Raw genomic sequence first — 22,711 nt, forward strand, 5'->3', positions numbered from 1 at the left:
AAGGTTGGATCAGGTCTGTATCCCCAGCCTGCAGGTGGGAGGGGCTGGTCAAACCCCCTTATCAATCCCACGTTCTCAGACAGAGATCCCATGGACTGACCCACAGAGCAGCCATAGAAGGCAGTACTTTCCAGGAGCGGTCAAGCCAGGTCCATCCCCCAGCAGATGGCGCTGACCATCACTTAGAGAGTCCCTTTGGATTTCTCCAAACTAGACTTAAGAATGGCCTCCACAAACCATGAGAGACTCTTGAATGCTGACAAAAACTGAGGACTGATGGATGTGGGGGGGAGGGGGGGATGGGCATGGAGGAGGGCACTTTGGGGATGAGCACTGAGTGTTATGTAGAAACTAATTTGACAATAAACTATTTGTAAAAAAAAAAAAAAAAAAAAAAAAAAAAGAATGGCCTCCAGAAACCTCAGCTGCCTGAAAACAGAGAAGCTTGCAACTCTTGGGAAGCCAGGGATCAAGTGATAGAGACGTACTTCCACGGTCTGGTGAGAGTTGGACTAAGATGCAAACAGCAGGAAGTCAAACAGTCTGGCTCTCAGAGGCCCTGGGAGGTCATGGCCTGATTTTAGGCCAAATACATAGATTATGAGGCAAACAGCAATAAAACCGGCAATGGCATGTTTGGGGGGCACGTTCTCAAATTCTCAATTACTTGCTTCATGAAAACATACACTCCCATAGTCAAAGAAAGCAGCGTTGGGCCAAGAGAAAAGATGCAGGTAACACTTGAACATTTTTTCAGATCTAGTTAGTTCTTTTTAAACACCCAGCTACCCTGAAGTTGCTGAACCGAATGGACATATTCAGTCATGTTTGATGTTTACCATAGAATACCTGGTTTTCTGCAAAGAACAGCAAACCTCTATCCACGGTGGTTTGAATCGTTTGTGAAAAGGTTGGGAAGGGAGCATTTGGTTGAGTTGGAATTCGAGCATAGCCTGTACCTTCAAAATAATTTTTGTCTGATTCCTCCTTTCTCCTGTCAACATAAAGGACGACATGTTAGAACACAGCAGCAAAGGACCACCACTCAAGAGGGCTTATTAATAGGAGATGCTGCTATCTACAACACAGAGCAAAGCCTGCACAACATAGCTGTCATGATTTTGTTAAAGAGAAAACATCTTTAGAATGTTAAAATAGCTAGCTGTTTGTCCTGGAGGTGATCTTATACTCTATGGAAATCAAACCCTAGCTCAAAAAAGTTAACAGTTACAGGGCACCTGGGTGGCTCAGTGGGTTAAGCATCTGACTCTTGATTTCAGCTCAGGTCATGATCTCACAGTTGGTGAGATCAAGCCCCACATGGGGATCTGCATTAGTGCACAACCTGCTTGGGATTCTCTCTTCCTCCCTATCTCTCTGCCCCTCTCCCATGTGCACATGCTCCCTCTCTCTCTCAAAATAAAAATAAACTTAAAAAATATATAAATACTTTTAAAAAAGATAATAGTTAAGAGTCTCCTCATAACTGTTTATTTAGGAACTATCTACTTAGCAAGATGTGGCCTCGCAGCTGAAGACTTTGAAATGTAAAAAATTGTTAACTTGAAATATAAGTTTATTCTGAGTAATAAACAGTCTGTCCAAATCCTTTTAACTCTAGGGAAGTCAGGAGCTCAAGACAGCAATTTTCAAAGAGGTCCAGGTGTCAGAGTCATGGTGCCCTTTGCAGACAAATTTTTTTTTTTTTGCAACATAAATATATAATATTGTGTCCGAATCAGGTACCATCTAATACTGAATATTTTGTGGTAGGAGGCACCAAACATTTAAGAAGGGTTTCTTTTTTTCAAAATGGAGAAAACTCCATAGATCTAGTGTTTTATGCCAATGAAGAAACTTTAGGAGTGGTTTAGCAGTGTGGCATGCAATCATAATTTCAGATCTATTGGCCTAACGCTATCCGTGATATCAACCACATCTTACTGGCCCACTCCCTTATGATATGTAAAATAACTGCAAGTTACCAAAATCACAGTTACAGAGACACTGGTTCCTGGTTTTATTTACCTTCTACAAGGCTCTACTTCAGTTGTGTTGAGATTGAAGGTTTTTTTGAAGTTGTACAAGCTCAGAACATTTTCATTGAGGTCATCCAGTTCAATACAACCTTTGTATGGAGGGAACCTCAGTCTAGCAGGAAGCTAAACAAAGGAAACAGGAAACCTAATTCAATCAGGTCGACCAAGAAACAGTATGAATCCATCACTTTTAACTGTCCCTGTAGCATAGGGGACCTTGGACACAGGGACCCTGGCTTTGCTACTCATCAGATGCCTGACCTTGGGCAAGTTCTTAATCCTCTCTGTCTCAGTTTCCTCATCTGTGAAATGGGAATAGTGATAATGCCTTTAAATAATAATTAACTTAAATTAATATGCTTATATCTAGATCACTACACAGAGGAAGTGCTCGAGAAGTGTTAGCATTTATCCTTGGATATGCTTTAAGAATAGCTAGTTAAATCCATTTCTATATAATGGATAATTAAAATAGAGATGGGGGTCATTATGCCAAATTAAAATTTAAATATTTTCAGTCCGTGAAATAACATTGACACTTACTCTAAAGTCAGATGGGTAACCTCCAACATAAAATACAACATCTTCAGGATCCAGATTGAGGAGGGTGTTGCTATTTCCACTATCCATTTCATGGAATTGGGATATTCCGGGTTTACTGGATGTGGCTTTTTTGGTGTAACTGAGCCTTGCAAACTGATAAATTCTGTTTAAAAATAAATAAAGTATATTTTTAAATTATACAAAAATTGAAGAAGTCAAAGTCAAGATACTGAAAATGGGGTTCAGCAGTACATACCACGGGAGTTTGGCGAGTGTGGGTCAGATTAAGAAAGAGCAGTGGTCAGTGGGACTCGTACCTCTGAAATTTCACCCGGTCCATAACTGCCTCCTGAGTTTCGCTCTCAGTCAAGCTCTGGTCCACTTGGAGTTCAGACTCCTGCTCTCCCAGGTTGTAGACACACGTAAGCCTGCCGTCTACAACCGCCATGCCGATGTAGTCCCTGGAGGCCTGGAGACAGAAAGGCCACCTCAGCGCACTTCACACGCATACTGTGTCTCTGCACTCCCCATCCCAGGAGAGTGTATCTCAAATATCTAATGAGTTTTACATAATAAGCCTTGGGAAGATGGAATGAATGGGGTACCTCCTTGCACAGAATATACAGACAGAACAGTTAAGTAATAATGCCTGCACGCTCTTTGCTCTTGGTTTTTTGCATGCACATATTCACGCCCCCATCCACTCAATCTCCAAATATTTGCTAAGCACTTGCTATAAAGATGAACCGGATATGGACTCAGGTCTCCACTAGAGTGTAGTCTGGAAAGGGAGATCGGTCATTTTTGTTCTCCCTGTACTGTGTGAGGATCTTTTAACACTTTGTGCCTGCCTCTGTTATAACAGCTAGAGCCTGTGGGGCGCCTGGGTGGCTCAGTTGGTTAAGCGTCCAACTTCGGCTCAGGTCATGATCTCGCAGTCATTATCTTGTGGTTCATGGGTTCAAGCCCCATGGCAGGCTCTGTGCTGACAGCTCAGGGCCTGGAGCCTGTTTCAGATTCTGTGTCTCCCTCTCTCTCTGACCCTCCTCTGCTCATGCTGTCTGTCTGTCTGTCTGTCTCTCGAAATAAATAAAACATTACAAAAAATTAAAAAAAAAAATAACAGCTAGAGCTAGAGCTGATATAGGCATCGTCACGGTCAGCTACATACATACCTGTCTTCTCTGTTAGAATAGGGCACCTAGAGTACATGGGACATTTTCAGATTGTGGCAAAAGGCACACACAACATGAAATTTACATTCAAGACACAATTTTCACTTATCATAAATACAGGGTGTGGCACCCTGGAGGCAGATGGTACAAATCTGTTGAAGGAATAAAGTAATGTGCATCTTGTCACATACAAAGCAGAAAGTCATGTCACAACAAAGCTACAAGTAAAGTACCAACACTTTAAAGCATGAGAGAGTGATTAATAATAGTGTCAATTTTAGGAACCTTTAAATACCACATATGCTAATGACAGCCAACTTTCTAGCTGCCTAGAATTTTCCAGAACCATGTTTCAGACATTTTTTTTTACCCCTAGTCATTATATGCTAAACCAGGCAGTGATTACCTTTTCCTCTGACACTTAAGTTGAAGAAATATACTTAATAATAATAAATATTTCCTGTTGTTTCGGACCACTAAGTTTAGTGGCCATGCAGCAAGTATATCACCAACATTAAAAAAAACCCCAAACCATATTGTTTTAAAAATAAGAGAAATGCCAAAGCAATACTTACATCTTTATTCCCGAGGTACATCACGAACATATTCTCAGTACCCCCAGTCTCTCTTGATTCAGGTCTTTGGAGAAACAAAGAAAGAGATGTATATCCTTTCAAGTCATCTAGGTCATTTGGCAGCCGGACTTCAACTCCAGATTTACCATTGAACCTCATGGGGACGGCAACCTGTGAGGGAAAAGAGCTAGAGCACTAGCCATTCTCCTGTGAGGAAAGGGGGTGTGCTCGGAGTGGTAGCCTGGGCCTCTGACGTGAATCCTTTTGGCTCTAGATCAGTTGTTATGAAAAGAGCAAAGGAGGGTGCATGTCTCTTATAAACTCATGAAGCAAAGGAGGGTGCATTCTTATAAACTCATGAAGCCGTTTCAGGGGCTGGGTAATAAAGCATCCATGTTCTTCCTGTTTATCGGCCAAGGGTCTTTGAGAAGTGCATCTAATTCTCTGTGCCAGAAATGAAAATCATCATTATTCTCAGAGCTGCAACTAGGAGGTTTTCGTGCAGATGAGCTAACGTGTGGAAGCACTTAGCATGGTGCTTGGCGTGTAGCTGATATATAATACATCAAAAATCTATTTTTAATGTTTCTTTTTTTCTAGGAGAGAGAGAGACAGCGTGAGCAGGGGAGGGTCAGAGAGAGAGGGAGTCACAGACTCAGAAACAGGCTCCAGGCTCTGAGCTGGCAGTCAGCACAGAGCCCGACGCGGGGCTCGAACCCACGAACCGCGAGATCATGACCTAAGCGAAAGTCGGACGCTTAACCGACTAAGCCACCCAGGCGCCCCCAAAAATATTTTTAAAATAAATCCTTGAAGGAATAATTCCCCATGAATATATTACATGTTATGGTTGCATTTGTCAGTCCTTAAAAATGAGTGCCTCAGGGCTCTCTAAAAATAGTGAGCCCAGAAATCAACCACAGTGCCTTTAGGGCAGTGATATTCTGACTTGGCTTCCCAACCCTCTGTCTCCAAATATCTCATAGGGGGCGGATGAAAAAAAGCAAGGTGTTTCAGTAATATTATTTTAGGCCAAAACAAATTCTGATAGACAAGTGGCAGGAATTCAAGTAAATATTGTCAAATGAAAATAACAAAGACTGATGAATTTGTGTTCCAATGAAGACAAATTGCTATAATCCTGTGTTTAGATCACCGCCCTTGATGGCAGGAACCATTCCTCCATCCTCAATAAAGGTGGATTCTCTAACTTTCAAGTTATAATAAGAAAGTAGGTGCTGTGCAGTGTCACATTGGCACATTCTGCTCACAGAACCCTTCCTTGAACTTGCAATAACACTTCAGCAGCTGGGGCGTGGAGGAGAACCCTTCTTCCTGCCTGCATAAACTCAGTGGGAGGACACTGCTTCTGGTCTATGACGTTCCAGATCATTTAGGGCATGGAGGTAATGTACACTTTTGAAGGATGACAGGAGGAAGTCAACTTTCACATGCCAAACAACTAAAGGATTAGAGAAAGAAAGACAACCAGTTTCTGTGTAAATAAATGCCTTCCCTTTCTTGATGACTGTGCTAACTTCTCAAAGAAAGAGCCTTAATCACTGGCAACGTGGGGACACACCTACCTTATTTGCAGCATCTCTGGCCTGCTGAATTAGCTCCCGGATACGGTCCACATTGTCAGAGATGTTGCCCAGTGGCAACAGCTGTTGGTTGATACTTTCAATCTTGCTCAAAAGGTCAGGCAGTTTGTTGGTTAATTTCTTCACTGTTGATGAGATTACAGAACAGAAACTTATAATTGTGAGTTGATACAGGTTAAATACAAATTTTCTCATTGACGATATTTGTCAAGTGTTACATTTGGGTCCCAACTATTGGACAGGATGACTCAGAGTCAGGGGATACCTTCCCTAAACACATTGTGGATTTTATCCTTCCTAGATATCCAATCATCTTTCTTGACTGCTACAGAAGAAAAGAAGTCTTTATTTTTTTGATTCTTAATATCAGTTGTAATTTAATACCTCATGTTTAGGGGACCTAGATCTCCACTCTATAAAAGGGAAAATCAATAGGAATGTTAACGGATGAAAAAAAAAATCCTACCTAGACTTTCTAATAGAATACCCATATTCTTTGAATGTATTATGTGAAGTTGCTTTCTAATATTTTAATTTCTAATTTCAGACTTTATCAGGGAAGAATTTACATAAATTGACCAAAGCACATAACAATGGAAAAAATGGATAATATGTCCTGGCTGAAGAATGCCTGATACCTGAGTTATCTGCGTCAGTGAGAGCCTTGTTGAAGTCTTCACTCTGTGTGCTCCCATAGGTGTCCTTAATTCTTGCCACATCTATTTCAATGGGGCTGAGCTCATCTAGAACCTCATCTGTGATGTCGTTGGCATTTCTGACCATGCTCTTTGCATTGCTGATCATATCATTGATGTCATCTAATGCACACACAAAGAAGGAGGTGTAAATATCTGAAATGGTCGACAAAAGAAGCCAAGTACAGTGGGTAGGGAGATGCTGACCTCTCTGTATTCCACGGAGGTCATCCCAGATGGCAGTGATATTGGTATTGATCAATCCTTTCTGAACTGTTATAACTTTCAGAGTTTGCTGTAGGTTGTTGAGAGCCGGACTGATTTCTAAAATAAAATAAAGCATCATGAGACAATTACCCTATAGATTTTGATCCTTCATTGGTATTGGTGGCCCCTGAAGTAGCCAGCATCTGCAGAGCTTTGAGCAGACCTGCATCTCAGAGATGCCCACTATATGTGCCTTAGACCCACAGCTCCAGGGACCTCTAGTTACAGAGGCCAGGAGCTTGCCTGAGCCTGTGGTATCAGGCTGCTTGGAAATGCATCATGAAGAAAGGGAGAGGCTTAATCATTTAGGGGCAGTTTAACTTCCATTTTGGTCAGGGCAAATGTCTCTGCTTAGTGAAGGAAAGGGATGTGACTGTCTTATTCGTGGCTGTGTCACAGTGCATTGTCTGGCACTAGTCTGAGCTTTATATTACTCACACTTACTGAATGAATGAATGAATGAATGATGCAGAAAGGATGCCTCTTCAGTTGGAATATAATAAAGGAGTGCTGTTGAGAGAGCCTCATCCAAGCAAATGCACTGGCAAAATAGGCATTGTATGTTTCTGTCCAGTTCCAACTGATACATTTAAGAGGATTCAGGGAAAAGGAAGGAGTTCACAGACATTCCTAGTTGATAACGTTGCCACTTTGAGGTAATGGAAAACGACCAGTGAATGCTTTAAGACCTAAGTGATGATATATGGTTTAAATTATGATTCCAGGACTGATTTAAATAACAATGTAGACAAATATCCTATGATCTCTCTTATATGTGGAATCTAAAAACATTCCCTAAATACAGGGAACCTATTAGTGGTGGCCTGAGCCCCAGGGTGTAAAGGGGATCAAAAGGTAAAAAGAAGCAAGTAGGCAAGCTGGTAGGAAACGAAAGAAAAAAATGTCAATGTAGTTAAGCATCCCAACCCTACTTAAAACACCGATCCTCACCTCTTAGCTCATACTTTGTAAAGGGAAGAGATGTCATACCAGGAAATTTTAATTTCTGCAATTTGCTAATAAGCAAATTGTTCTATGTTAATACGTATTTTTTGTAGGCAATGTTTCATGTACCTAATTTTTAAACATGAAAAAGGATAAATATATTTATTTACTGTCAGAAGGCATCTAATCCCTCAAAAATGCTGATATAGTTTCTTGGCCATCAGTGACCAAAAGAGACCAGAGAAAATCAAGAAACACCATTTTCAGAACACCAGAATTTGGTGAGATGAGATGGTTTAATTGTTTTGTAAAAAAATTAAATACATGGACATTTTCAAAGATAAAATGTATGATTCAAAAATTCCCATGCTTCAAAGTGGTAGTGACTTTTGGTACTTTTACTTACTAGCATTTTAGGACTAAAGAAATGTTGGAGCTCTAGTGACCTGAAACTATTATCTGGGCCTTAAATGAGAAAAACTGGCCCTGCACATAGTTCTATGCTGTGTGAGTTCCCAATGTCATGGTCACTGATCACCTTCACGATTTATGTATATTCATGAGGTTCTAGTTAACTTAGTATATGTTAGAATACGGGGTGGAAACATAAAATCTATCAAATAGACCACGGATCTACAACGTATCATCTGCCTTGACACTGAGATTCAAGAAGAGCATTTGCTTCTAGAATTTGCTGCTTCTCCTGGTCTTAACAGGATATTTTCAAACCCTTGCCTATCTCAGCCTTCCCTTCCTCCCCACCCCCCAAGCCCCAATACCTTGCCGTAGCTTCTTCTGTGTGAGCTTGGCTTCCTTTAATAGTTTATCACTGTCAGAACTCAGGATTTTCGCTTTTCTTGGAAGACCTTCCTTTATCACCGTCTGAAAGCAAAGCATTTATCAGCCTTAAGCATGTAGCATTCCTTTGGAAATGTGGAGTAAGATTTTTTCATCCTACTCTAAAAGCCCTTATTGTTAATCTTTAAAGGATGAGGTTTAAAGGTGAGGGGGAAGTTTAAAAAGACTGTTCCTTAAAGGATACAGTTGGCGCTGTACGCAGGGATGTGTGGTTTGGGGAGGGAGATACTTCCTTGGTGACATACTGACAAATTATGTGATGCTGTCTCAATTTGCTCCCTGTAGTTTGTACAATACCCTCTTTAATAACTGAAGAAAGAAAAGAGTTGCTTTTAGGTTTTTAGTATTTGGGAGATAAAGGTCTTTAACCTTCTGAGAAGGCCTATCCCCTAATTTTTTGATATTTAATATTTTGTGCTTTATTTTTAGATATGGGAGTATTATATGGTACATATAAGATCTCATAGGACTCCAAGACATGCCCAGGTGTTAAGACAAATGACAGGAAATAAATGGTTACCAAATTGTGTACAAAAATCTCCCTCTTCTTTGGGAAATGCCAATACTTAATCAGCCTAAAATCATATCTAGGAAGAAGCAAGATACACCACTCATCTTGGCTTGATGTTGGTATCAGTATAATTTCTATTTGGTTTTACAAATGGCTTTTAAAACTGTGCTACATCTATCAAAACAGTCAGGTAAACACAGAAATGATCCACATTTGAGCAAGTCCAATGACCTTGAGCAAGTTCAAGCCTATTCTATATAATAAGTTCTGATTTAAAATAATGCTTGTTTATATTCCTCAGTGCACATGAAAAGAAAGTGAGACGAGTCATCTCCAGAGTGCATCCAGAAAAGGTGCCAGTGCAGGTGCCCACCTGGAGGGCAGACTCAGATGCACTGGTGGCCTTGTCGGCCGCATCCTCAGCCGCTCTGATGGCATTGAGGATGTTCTCGTAGGCGGTGGCAGCATCTACGGCACAGCGCACCAGCTCATCCCCACTGGCATTCCTCTTGATCCTGGAAGACAGAGTGGGTGAAGGGCTCCAGCAGCCCCTGCCTGCGGCTGAGGGGCCCTTTGCCCTCCCCCCTGCAACCCACCTCCGCCTCCTTGATGAGCCTCCTCATCTGACAAATGGAGACCTGAGCTGGCAAGGATGCATCTGGGAATCACACCCTCAGCACAGCTTGGGTTTGGACCTGGGCCCTGGGTCCTGCCCGCCACCCCTCCCCCCCCACCCTTTCTGGGGCCCCAGCTCGGTAGGTCGGGGAGGCTTTCACAGTAGGCTCCAGCAGTCCCTACAGTTAGACATGGGGGTCACTCACTCCTCCAGCTGCTTTGCCAGCTTCTGTAAAGACTGCGCGTGTGTTTCTGCCTCCACCACCAGAGAGGTTTTGCTGGCTGACTGGGAAAGTTCTCTCACTTTGTCACTTAGTTCACGTCTTTTTTCATTTAAAGTGGCAGCTAGTTTTTCATATTCCTATTTTTTTCAAGTAAACAGAGACAGTGTCACTTTAAGAATGTATATACCATTTTCTCGCACTCTGTCATAAACTTCATGTTCCCAGGACAAGTTCTTTCACTAGTGGCACTGATAACATTTTTCCAAGTTTTACCACCATTTGAACAATTTTCTTAGGGTGGGTGCCCCCTCTGATAAATTTTATAAAAGCACACTGTCATCATTAGCGTAAAGTTGTACTAAACCAAAACCTCTTAATTTTCTGATCCAGAAATAGCGATTATAGAAGATATTTGCAAAATGCCCATGGGGCTGTCGACGTGGTCAACCTTTTATGAGTCCTAAATATGTTCTGCTAATAAAAGCATGCTTGATATTTTAAAAAGAGCATTCCAATTTTTTTTTTTTGTTGTTATCACAATAGTAACATCTGCTCCTAGTGGGCTAATTAAGTAATACATATAGACATACAAGAGGACACATCATTCACACCCCCCATGCCCCAAGGGTATTACTATGTATTACTATGGTAATAACATCTTGGTTGATTTCCTTCCATCTAAAAGACATGTACTGAAGAAAAAAAATACAAGTTAGCCCAGTTCAGAGTTTCCTTGTATCGAATGTTAATGTTCTTCAGTGTTCCAGAGAACAAGCCTGCCTCTACCTCCTGGCTTTTCCGCATCAGCTGCAGCTGGGTGTTTGTCTGCAGTAAGGATGAGTCTGCGGTGGTTAGGAACTTGGTGAAATCACTCTGGAGGGAATTCATTTCTTTAACTTGTCTCTGGAGAGAAGAAAAAGAACACCTGTTTGAACTACGTGGTATACGACCAGGACAACCACACACAAGTCATTTCAGAGTCACAACGTTTTCTGGAAACCGAAAGACCATGCAGGTGACTACAAAGTGCAGGGTAATCAGCTCACTTTGCTGTCTGGGTGTGTTGTCACGGTTTCCCCAAACTACATGCCCACCAAACAACAGTCCGCACCGTTCGGGAAGCTTTCTAAACCAGGGGCAACTGGGCGAGTGAGGTGGACAGGTAAGTAAGCTCTGGTTTGTGAGGCCGCATAAGGAATTTTCTGAACAAATCAGCGCCAGTCATCATGACGCTCTACATGCATGAGGTTGGAGAGGCACTCCAACAAGAGGGCACATAGGATCTGCGAAGTCAGGCTAGGAGGCGCCAAAGCTCACGCACCCATAAAGTCGGATCGTGCTCCCTTCCCTTGGCATCATCAGTGACTTCCAACAGCCGTCTAAAGAGGCTGTGGGAGTTAAGCATATTGCCATCGACTAAGATATTATTTATTTTCTTTGACCAAGTGCTTCTTTTGGGGGGTCAATCCTACATTATTCCACTTTGATCTTACTGTCATTTAAGAACGCCTCACATTTGTGTTGCTGTTTCAGCATACAGTGTGCACCCCTGAAAAAAAATACTATAGAATCTGGAGCTCCAGATTCTGTCTCTGCAGCTTCCACATGAGGCCTTAATCTATTTCCTGTAAGATAATGGCTTAAAATGCCCTTGCCGGTGATTAGGATAATGATGTTTACACAGCTGACACGAAAAGTCAGTTATTTAAGACATATATTATATACTTTGATTTAATTATAACAATATTGGTTTAATTTCTCATCTACTTGGTGATGCTATTCCTCCAGTACTCCTCCATCAGCCAGGGGCAGGACTAAAGCAATTTGCTCTGCTTTCTCTGTGGTTTAAGTTCACAATCATTTCTAGTGAATAGGGAGTAGGAATAATTTTGGTTTTGCATTTAATCCCTTATTCCCATTTGATTAGCATTTGCTGTACAGACAGGTGCCTGGCTCTGCTGCTTTATTAATGATAAAGATCCCTGCCCCCCCTCATCTTTGTCATTAATAAAAGTGTGCAGATTCTGATGGTAAACCCACCTTGATGGATTCCAAAGTCTTCTCGTTTTCTCGGTTGAGGCCAGTGGCCTGCTTTGCTTGGGCAGTTGCCTCTTGTAGTGTGGCACGCAGATCACCGAGTTTGGTTTCGTACTCATTTAAAGCATCCCGTATGTTCTTGACAAGTGCGCTGTTCTCCACTTGGTGGTTTTCAAGCCAGCTCCGTATCCGATTCAGCACTGAAATATATCACTTTTTGTTTTTCACTGGAGAGATGAGTACCTCTAAGCTAAGCTATGAAGACTACTGAGGAAGAAAGGAGCTTCTGCTCATTTCATGGTTTTCCTTGAACTTGCAAGTGAATGAGGAAGGAAACTAACATTTATGATGCACCTGCTGTCTGCATTGCTGTGTGTGCACACATAACCGCATGAAAACAATAATAGCAGGCTCATGTTTCAGAAATGCAAATGGGGAGCCCGAGAAATTAGGTGACTGATCCAATGTTGCATGACCGATCAGCCTTGGCACTTGAACAAGATCTGCAGAGGATAAAGCACCGTGCTCCAAACACTACTATTAACACTACCAACTAACCTACTACTAGCTACTATTACTAACTACTATTAACTGCAAACTCACACTGTTTCCTCAGTCAAAAGCAAAGACTAATATTAAATTTAAACAATACAAATACCAAAAGAAAACTGCTACCATCTGCATATTAACTATTCAGACATCATTTTACCAGAGAAGAAAGAACAGTATTTGAAAAAATATGCACCAGACATATTACTCACAGTTTTGAACTAAGGAGGCATTTTCCCTAAGTAAAACCTTTAGATATGTTCCTTTAATTTCTACTACAGTTTTTGGTTTCGGCAATAGTAGTGCTGATATCAAATTGTGATTTAAGACCCCTGCGCTGGTGAGGTGACCATTAAAATATGATATAATGAGAAAGCTGGATGGAACTGAATGAAGAATAAAAATGCAGTTAAAATGGAAAAGGAGGTGTCAGTGCTGTTATCTTAGGAGAAGAACCTATTTTTTTTTCTCACATAATGGTAAGATGTTATATTCTACAACCTCTTGGTAGCCTGCAGGAGCTACCCATTCTCACATCATGCTCTAAAAGCCATGTACATTGGGGCACCTGGGTGGCTCAGTCGGTTAAGTGTTGGGCTTCGGCTCAGGTCATGATCTCATGGTTTGAGTTTGAGCCCCGCATCGGGCTCTATGCTAACAGCTCAGAGCCTGGAGCCTGCTTCGGATTCTGTGTCTTTCTCTCTGCCCCTCCCTTGCTCATGCTCTGACTCTCTCAAAAATAAGTAAACATTAAAACAAAAATTTTTTTAATAAATAAAAAAAGTTGTGTATGCTGAAATGACTAACCTAGCCACCTGTGACTGGGGACCTGACATAGACTTTGCACAGTGTACCTCACACCCATTAGAGTGGGTTGCACGCAAGGATTTGGGAACATGCTTACAGAGCTGAGCCTCTCTTTTGTCTGCTTCTGCTTCTCTCAGGTGCTTTCCAAAGTTGCGGCTCTGGAGCTCTGTCATCATGCGCTGTGCTTCAGCGAACTCTCTGGAAAAATCCCCCGACGGCACATTGTTTCCTTCCCCATCTGTCCCAGAGATCTGCTTCAGGAAAACTAGAAAATATTGAGTAGTTTATTAAACTGGGAATTCTTGGGCTCCAGAAGACTACTAAAAAAAAAAAAAATTCAGGGATTTTTATGGAAGGTTCATATTAGTTTTTTAGTATCACTACAGGATCTTTTTCATAATGTTGAACTCTTAAGGAGAAATTCTTTCAGGGCGTTGGTCACAGAATAGGCTACGTAATAAAAAAATAATTAATTGGATTGAGTAACTCCTTACTGTGCACATTCCGGATGACATTTTTAACCTTTGTGTCCAGCTCCTTTGCGCTCTGGGTTGTCTGATCAACATTGCTTTGTAACGTTTGTGCTTTTCTGGAATTTACTTCAACCTATATGAAAAATAAATTGACTAGTAACAAATTATGTTGATGGGGGTTGTAAACTAACAATATTTTGAGGACAACAACAACAAGTTAACATTATTGACCTAACACATTACCTTTTCTTGCAAAGCTTCAAACTCTCGATTCAAATTGCTCAGTTCTTTTTCCAGACCATCCATTTTTAATCCGTGATTTGAAATGGCAGAAAGGTAGTTGAGTAACTGATTCTGAAAGTAAAATGCAAAGTTAATCTCGCATTAGAGCAGGAATTTGGAGTAAGTCCTATCAACTTGGTAATCCTGGTGGTGATATGGAAAGATTCATTTAGCAAGCCCAATGCTGGCCCACAGGAAATGATTTGATTCTTTGAAATCAGCTACTTGAAGAATCTACTTTCTGCTGTGAGTTGTGATATGGTTCTAAAATAAAATTATAAACATAAAAAGACAAGAGATACTTTTCTTGAGTCAGTAACTGAATCTCATAGAAATGAAGAAATGAGGATACCTCTTACCTGATGTATTATTTTCTAGACTCTACAAAACACTCAGTTTTTCAACCCATATTTAACATTATAAGACTAAAAGCAGTGCCTGAGGCTAATTCAGTGAAGGAACCATTAGATTCGAAGAATTTTGCAGCAGGAAGGGAACTAAGAGCTCATTTAATTGAATGCTTTCATATTACAAATGAAAAAACAGAAGCCCAAAGAAGTTGGGTGACTTGTGCACCCCATGGCTTGCAGAGATGATCACTGATTGATTAAGGATCAGAATCCAGGTCCCCTGTTTTTTTGGGGGGTACTAAACTGTTTCCTTACTTTTAGAGGGTGACATTCCTGTGTATAATATCTAAAGTAGTAATTATCTTCTAATTTTTTGGGAAAAAAGCCTTGTTAAAACCTTGAAGAAATTTACAGGAAGAAGCTGTACTATTATCTCTACTTGCATGCAAGAGAGCCAGTATTGCGGGGGGGGGGGGGGGGGGGGCAGGCTTTACAGCTTAGGTGCAAACACTAGGTCTGCAGCTTTGTAGATGAGCCTCGCTGAGTTTTATCTCCATCGGTAAATTGGGGATTCTAATATTAATTAAGCTGCTGGGTTGTTTGCATGGTATTATCAAGTGTCATGTACACATGAACATTCAAAAAATGTTATTTCCCTTCTCATACTTATTCCTGGTGAGTTTTCACAGAGTATGTGTGATCTAGCAAGAAGACAGTTCTATTTTAATTTAATTTAATTTAATTTTTTATAGTTTATTGTCAAGTTGGTTTACATATAACACTCAGTGCTCATCCCAACTATTTTAATTTTAACATAGGAAAGGGGCGTCTGGGTGGCTTAGTCAGTTAAGCGTCCGACTTTTGCTTAGGTCATGATCTCGCGGTTCGTGGGTTCGAGCCCTCCGTCGGGCTCTGTGCTGACTGCCAGCTCAGAGCCTGGAGCCTGTTTCAGTCTGTGACTCCCTCTCTCTCTGACCCTCCCCTGCTCACGCTGTCTCTATCTCTCTCTCTCCTAGAAATAAATAAAACATTAAAAAAATAATAACATAGGAAAACGGAGGCACGTCATTCTATAGATGTTAGTAGAAAACATACAGTAGGTAAAGCATGGTCTTTGTAATTTGAGCTAGAACCACCATGTGCAAGCTGTGTGATAGGAGGCAAGTTACTTAGCTTTAACATACCTGCTAAATTAAAATAACACTATTTTCCTCATAGCATGCTGTAAGACTTCAATAAAGTACTGAGCACAGAGCCTGGCACATCGGACAGGTACTGAAATGCCGGCTGCCCGCCCTTTACCGAAGAAATGCAGGGTTATATTCATGACATCAGAATAACTCCAGTGACTACTTTTTCTCTCAGAACATAATGGCTTTTTTCCTCTCCATATTAAGAGCCTGTAAATTGTGGACTAAACTTTACACTGATGGGATGGAAAAGAGCCATTTTTCTAGTATTATTTTTTGCTATATAAAGTTCACTCTTGAACAACGCCGGTATGAACTGCCTGTGTCCACTTATACAGGGATATTTTTTTTCCAATAAATATGTTGGAAGATCTTTTGGAGATTTGCAACAATTTAAAAAAAAAAAAAACTAAGAGAAGGACCAGGTAGCCGAGTAATACCAAAAAATTAGAAAAATTAGGTATTATTGTAAGAATACAGTATATAACACATACACAAAATATGTGTTAACTATTTATGCTACTGGTAAGGCTCCTGGTCAATAGTAGCCTATTAGGAGTCCAAAGTTATATGCAGATTTTCAACCATGCAGGGGGTCGACGGCCCTTACCCCCATGTTGTTCAAGGGTCAACTGTGTACTTAGCCATATAAGCACTAATAGGTTTGGAATCAGCCCTCATTATAAGAGCACTTATGGTTGCCTCTTTTGGATGTCTTTTTTATTGTTATCTGTCTCTTCCCAATGTTTGCAGGTTAATATTGTCCCCTCTTCTGCCTGCACTCTCTGAGCCCTAACCAGTGATCTTATGGTCATCAGTGCTCCCACCCTAGATCCTCTAGTCCAGAACCAGGTCTTATTTTGGCAGCTAAGGACTTGCACAATATGGTCATGTTGAGGATGTCACATTTCAGTAAGATCCTGGTTTATGGATCATGTCCAGGTCTTGCTTGCAAGGTTGTAGCTTCCCTAGTTTCTCATATACTCACTGATCAACGATGAGCACTGGGCAGTTTCAAGACTGTTTTTCAGCCTCCCTTCACAGGCAGAAGTGAGCCTGACTCTGGCCCTGGGAGCCTGACTCTGGCCCTGGGAGCCTGAGTGACTCTGGCCCTGGGAGCCTGACTCTGGCCCTGTGGACTTAGCTCTATTACTTCTCCTCTTGGATATCCTCTTGGCCAACTTCTTTCCAAACGCACATAGAATACTCCCCCAAATGAACTGCAATCTGGGCTATGAAACAACCCTCACATTTTTTAAAACTGGAGTCATAGACAGCGTGCCTGGGTGGCTCAGTCGATTAAGCAGCCAACTTCGGCTCAGGTCACGATCTCATTGTTTGTGGGTTCAAGCCCTGTGTCAGGCTCTGTGCTGACAACTAGCTCAGAACCTGGAGCCTGCTTCAGATTCTGTGTCTCTTCTCTCTCTTTCCCTTCCCCACTCATACCCTGTCTCTCTCTCAAAAATAAACATTAATTTTTTTCTAAACTGGAGTCATATAAAGTGTGCTCTCTGACTACAACAGAACTGAGTGAGAAATCAATAACAAGAGGTTATTTGGAAAACATACAGTCTGGAAATTAAACAACACAATTCTAAATATTCAGGGGTCAAAGATATGTCTCAATGAAATAAGAAAATCTTTTGAACTGTATAAAAATGAAAACACAACAATTCAAAATGTGTGGAATACAGCTAAAGTAGTACACTGGGGAAAATTCATAGTATGAAATGCTTAGAAACAAGGAAAATGTTTGAATCAGTAAGATAAGCTTTCATCTTAAGAAACTAGAAAATGAATAGTGAATTAAACCCAAAGCAAGCAGAAGGAAGAAAGAATATGAGTAACAACAGAAATCAATGATACTGAAAATAGAAAAACAATGGAAAAATCAATAAAATAAGATCAGTAAAACTCATATACCTCTAGCCAGAATAATCAAGAAAAAAGAGATATAAATTACCAATATCAAGAATGGATGACAGGATATTTATCAATACAAATTTTGCAGGTATTAAAAGCATAATAAGAAAAAACTATGAACAATTTTATGTCAATAGATTTGAGAATTTAGATAAAATGGAAAAAGTATTTGAAAGGCACAAATTACCAAATATCACTCAAGAAGAAACAGATAACTCCAATAGTCCTATATCTATTTAAAAAAATTTTTTTTAATGTTTTATTTATTTGTGAAAGAGAGAGAGAGAGAGAGAGAGAGAGAGACAGTGTGAGCAGGGGAGGGTCAGAGAGAGAGAGGGAGACACAGAATCCAAAGCAGGCTCCAGGCTCCGAGCTAGCTGTCAGCACAGAGCCCAACTCGGGGCTCGAACCCCTAGCTGTGAGATCATGACCTGAGCCAAAGTCAGACGCTTAACAGACTGAGCCACCCAGGCGCCTCTTTTTTAAAGACTGAACTTATGATTTATTATTTTTAAAAATCCACAAACAAAAAATCTTCCTACAAAGAAAACCTCAGGCCCACATGGCTTCACTGGAAAATTCCATCATTTAGAGAGTTAATACCAATTTAATATAAATCTGTTCTGACTCTTTTGAATGCAAGATACTTAGTTAAGGGTTCTAAAAGAAAAATTATCCCAGAAACATTCAGTAAGTAAAGAATGTTCTTGGAGCACCGGGGTGGCTCAGTGGGTTAAGCATTTGACACTTGATCTTGGCTCAGGTCATGATCTCATGATTTGCGAGTTCAAGTCCCACATCGGGCTTTTGCACTGACAGTGTGGAGGCTGTTTGGGATTCTCTCTCTCCCTCTCTCTGACCCTCCCCTGCTTGTGCTTTCTCTCTCTCTTTCTCAAAATAAATAAATAAACTTAAAAAAAAGAATGTTCACTTAGAGTATTAGTTTTATATGTTCACTAGTATTTTCCAACAGTAAAAACCTAGTCCTCATATGGATCAGTAAAAGCCTTAAATGGAATCAACCCCTCTGTCTCCTACTTGAGGGGTATCTATTCCTGCAGTATCTATTCCCCAAGTATCTATTCTGGACCCAGCCCTGTGCTGGGTACGCAGGGTATTTACCCTCAGGTCCTTGGTCTGGGTCTCCAAGTGCTTCATCTGCTCCAGAGTGCCAGTGCTGGCAGTCAGGCCCTGCAGCTGAGACTTGACCAGGCGGAGCTCGTCGCCCATGGTGGCCAGGTCATTCAAGAGCGTCATCACACAGCTGTCACAATCTGTAGGGGCCACAAAGGTGAATGTGCTGTGGGTTGGAGCCATAAGAATGGAAACAGAACACAAGGGCTTACAGCCCTTAGATCACGACAGGCAAAACTCATAATCCTGGACTTCTCAGGGAGGGACATTCTGCCCAAGAGAGATCTCTGGACATGAAGCATTTTAAAAAGAAGCGGTAGAGTGGGGGAAATGGGCAAAAGGGATCAAAAGCTACAAACTTCCAGGTATAAGAAAAATAAGTCCTGGGGATGTAATGTACAGCATGGTAACCATAGTTAACAACACTGTATTGTATATTTGAAAGCTGCTAAGACAGTCTGCCTTAAAATCACTAGAAAAACACTGTAACTATGTGAAGTCATGGCTCTTAACTGACTTACTGTAATAACCATTTTGCAATAGATACATATATCAACTCCTTATGTTGTTCACTTTAATACAACACTTCATGTCAGTTATATCTCAATAAAATTGGGAAAAAATGGTGATTCTATGCAACTTGTTACTTACTTTGTATGTGGAAAAATAGTAATAAATAGCTTTTATTTACTGAGAGCTTGCTATTTGCCAGGCACTGTGGTAAGGGATTTATAAGCATTTCACCAGCAACTCTGTGAGGTACATATAGTTATAATGTCCATTTTACAAATGATGAAACTGAGGCTTGGAGAATTCCAGCCACTTGCCCAAGGTCATAAAGCTGTGAGTTGACAGAGGCTGGGCTTGACTGTAAGAAGTCCTCTCCCTCCCACCTCCCACCATGGCTTTCCCAGCCCGGAAAGTGCACATCCCAGCATGAGGCTCACATATCTTAAACTAAACCCCACCAGCTGGAGAAGTGGGGGATAGGCTTTCTTTTCTCACCATCACATTCTTCTCCAGGGCCACCATCTTGGGGCTCTTGGTCTATGCAGTCTGAAACAAGGAATAACCAAAGCAGCTATTGTTATTAAACCTCCTCTTCATCTGTTTTTTAATTTGGCTTTCAGGAAAACTAGTTTGGGAAGATTTTAGTCACCCAACTATCTGACATCGCTGGCTCTTCCCCCCTTCCCTCCTTACCTGTTGCCATTGTTCAGGAAGCCTTCCCATCTCTTACCAGTCTTGCTACAGGAACTTCTCTCATGACCCCCCATGACTGTATATTCAGTTTCTTCTCTATATAAGGTCATGATATTCTTATCGAATTAAAACCCCCTTATCGTTAGTGGGAAGGCTTTCTTCATTTGATAGCTTCCTATACAACTGTTGACCTCTTTTCCGGTGTCTTTCAAGAACATTCAGTAAACATTTATTGAGCACCTTTGAGCACCCACTGTGTGCCTTGGCTTTGTGCCATGTACAGGAAATACCGAGCTAGGAAGACAAAAATCCCTGCTGTCCTATAGTTTACTGGCCCCACAGAGGAAGTAGATAAATCACACAACAGTGTGACAGATGCTGAGAGAGAGGGATGCACACGATGTTAGTGGACCCACACTGCCAATTACCACAGATATGAGCTAGACCTTGAAGTTCTCAACTATAGTCAAGAAAGCCTACTGATCGTCCTTGGACATTCTTTACCGTTTCCATTTCTACTCTTTTCCCTACACCATGCATCTTTGCAATGAAAGGCCCTCTCCCTTCCCTCTAGAAAAATAATCTAATTTCACCACAGGATATCACAAAGCTTGAAATCTTCTTAGACATGCTACAAGGAGGCTTTCACAGTTTGTCTTCTCAGCGGCAGGCAATATTCCACACTTTGTGTGTATATACATATACTTTAAACCACATTTACTTTTGATTGTAACATAAATAATACAAATTCACTATGGACATTTTGGGAAAATCAGAAAAATAATATAAAAACATCACCCTTGATACCACCACTCAAAGACAATCAGTGTCTCTTTTCTATATATTTGTAGATATTTTAATTTATTATATATAATCATAGGTTTTTCTTACTCATCTTTTTTTTTTTGAGAGAGAGAGAGAGAGATAGAGAGTGCATGCATGCAAGTGGGGTTAGGGTGGGAGTGGGATACGGAGAGAGAGGGAGAGAGACAGAATCTTAAGCAGGCTCTATATTCCGTGCAGAGCCTGACACAGGGATCAAGCCCACGACCCTGGGTTCATGACCTGAGTGGATATCAAGAGTCAGATGCTTATCCGGGGCGCCTGGGTGGCTTAGTCGGTTAAGCGTCCGACTTTCGCTTAGGTCATGATCTCGCAGTTCGTGGGTTCGAGCCCCGCGTCGGGCTCTGTGCTGACTGCCAGCTCAGAGCCTGGAGCCTGCTTCAGTCTGTGACTCCCTCTCTCTCTGACCCTCCCCTGCTCACGCTGTCTCTCTCTCTCTCTCCTAGAAATAAATAAAACATTAAAAAAAAAAAAAAAGAGTCAGATGCTTATCCAACTGAGCCACCCAGGTGGCCCACTCATCTTTTTTTTAATTACCCATTCTTATGTGTATGGATAGCTATGTCACTTTTATTTCCTCAATTAAGCTGTAAATTCCCCACGACAAGGAAATAGTTTTATTTTCTTCACAATCTTTCACAGCTCCTTGAATAGTCCAGCAGGGGGACTTGCCTCATGTGGGTGATTGATTTATCAATGCATTTTCTCAACAGTTTTTAATTTTGACCACCAAGGAATCTGTATGCTTTAATGAAAATAAAAAGAATGAAAAAGAGGGGAAAAAAGCTCACAGAAACAAAGTCTCATGCGTGAGCATTTTCTTCCATTTTGGGAACAAACAGTTACCATCCTTATTTCAGGTTTTGTTGTTGTTAGAGTAGGAGAAAAAGAGGGTTGTAAAGATATTCATCTCATGAACATGCTGTGCGTGATGGTGAAGCTTCTCCTCGAAGGCCTCCATTCACAGAACTCATGTTTTTCTAAAACAGTCTTTTTCATCTTTAAACACAGGACACTTCTTCCTTAGGATGATTTAACGTAGACCTCCCTCTAGTTTCCATTCCTTGGGTTCTACCTCTTGTGTCACATAGAACAAGATGGACCCTTCTACACATCAATCAGCGTCTCAAATACATCCTTTCCAAGTCTTCTTTCCACTGTTCTGGTTTGTCAATCCTTCATGTGACAAGGTTCAAAGTGTTTTCAATATCTCAATTTCTTCCTGAACAACTGCAGCTTGTCTATTGTCTTCTAGAAACAGAGCCCCACATGAAGATGTATATGAGCAGCATGCCAGGGAATGGAGGACCACCTGGTTTTAGACTCCAGAACTCACTGAAGATTGTATGAGGTATCCTAGGGGTCATATCACTCTCCTGAGCAGTACTGACCTCGCTGCTGACTAAAGCCTTAGTCTTTTTCATCTGGTGCTACTAAGTCACATCTCACTTGTCACACACTTATTTTTATGCCATTCAACTATAGGACCGTCACTTATCCCTAACATCATGTTGTCTTGTTAGTACTGGCCCATTATTCTAGACTCTTGAGTCCCTTAAGTATTCTAAATGTGCCATAGGAGGCATTTTCTATCTCTCCCAACTTTGTGTCATCTGACAATTGGGTGGGCATGCCTTCTACATTTCCATTCAGGACAACAGTATTGAACAAGATGGAGCCAAGGATTAAGGCCCAGCGCATGTCAGAAGATACCTCATTCTAGACTGATGATAGAATACTCTGTATTCCTCTGGGAACTGTCACTTGACCAGATCAAATCTATACATTCAGGGTGTTGTTCTTTATCTTGTCCATAAGTATAATATTAGAGATTTTATCTAAGGTTTGGCATTACACTATATCTGTGGT

At 41.0% G+C, this 22,711-nt stretch overlaps 1 protein-coding gene across 2 annotated transcripts in view; it reads right to left on the reverse strand.

Annotated features, from left to right (window-relative positions):
* LAMA3 (laminin subunit alpha 3) overlaps nucleotides 1–22,711 on the reverse strand; it is a 276,412-nt gene that overhangs the window by 36,644 nt on the left and 217,057 nt on the right. For both annotated transcript variants that reach the window (XM_039217713.1, XM_039217723.1), the window contains 18 exons: nucleotides 19,802–19,852; nucleotides 18,785–18,936; nucleotides 14,161–14,271; nucleotides 13,939–14,050; nucleotides 13,542–13,709; nucleotides 12,092–12,288; nucleotides 10,838–10,954; nucleotides 10,034–10,188; nucleotides 9,586–9,727; nucleotides 8,623–8,725; nucleotides 6,839–6,955; nucleotides 6,575–6,754; nucleotides 5,919–6,061; nucleotides 4,333–4,503; nucleotides 2,900–3,051; nucleotides 2,583–2,745; nucleotides 2,029–2,162; nucleotides 850–994 (listed from right to left, as the gene is read on the reverse strand). In XM_039217713.1, the coding sequence (XP_039073644.1) occupies nucleotides 850–994; nucleotides 2,029–2,162; nucleotides 2,583–2,745; nucleotides 2,900–3,051; nucleotides 4,333–4,503; nucleotides 5,919–6,061; nucleotides 6,575–6,754; nucleotides 6,839–6,955; nucleotides 8,623–8,725; nucleotides 9,586–9,727; nucleotides 10,034–10,188; nucleotides 10,838–10,954; nucleotides 12,092–12,288; nucleotides 13,542–13,709; nucleotides 13,939–14,050; nucleotides 14,161–14,271; nucleotides 18,785–18,936; nucleotides 19,802–19,852 (2,513 nt within the window). The remainder of the gene's footprint in view (nucleotides 1–849; nucleotides 995–2,028; nucleotides 2,163–2,582; nucleotides 2,746–2,899; nucleotides 3,052–4,332; nucleotides 4,504–5,918; nucleotides 6,062–6,574; nucleotides 6,755–6,838; nucleotides 6,956–8,622; nucleotides 8,726–9,585; nucleotides 9,728–10,033; nucleotides 10,189–10,837; nucleotides 10,955–12,091; nucleotides 12,289–13,541; nucleotides 13,710–13,938; nucleotides 14,051–14,160; nucleotides 14,272–18,784; nucleotides 18,937–19,801; nucleotides 19,853–22,711) is intronic.

The sequence above is a fragment of the Hyaena hyaena genome, unplaced genomic scaffold (assembly GCF_003009895.1).
Source record: "Hyaena hyaena isolate Hyena2069 unplaced genomic scaffold, ASM300989v1 scaffold_14, whole genome shotgun sequence".
In the NCBI taxonomy this organism is placed as follows: domain Eukaryota; kingdom Metazoa; phylum Chordata; class Mammalia; order Carnivora; family Hyaenidae; genus Hyaena; species Hyaena hyaena.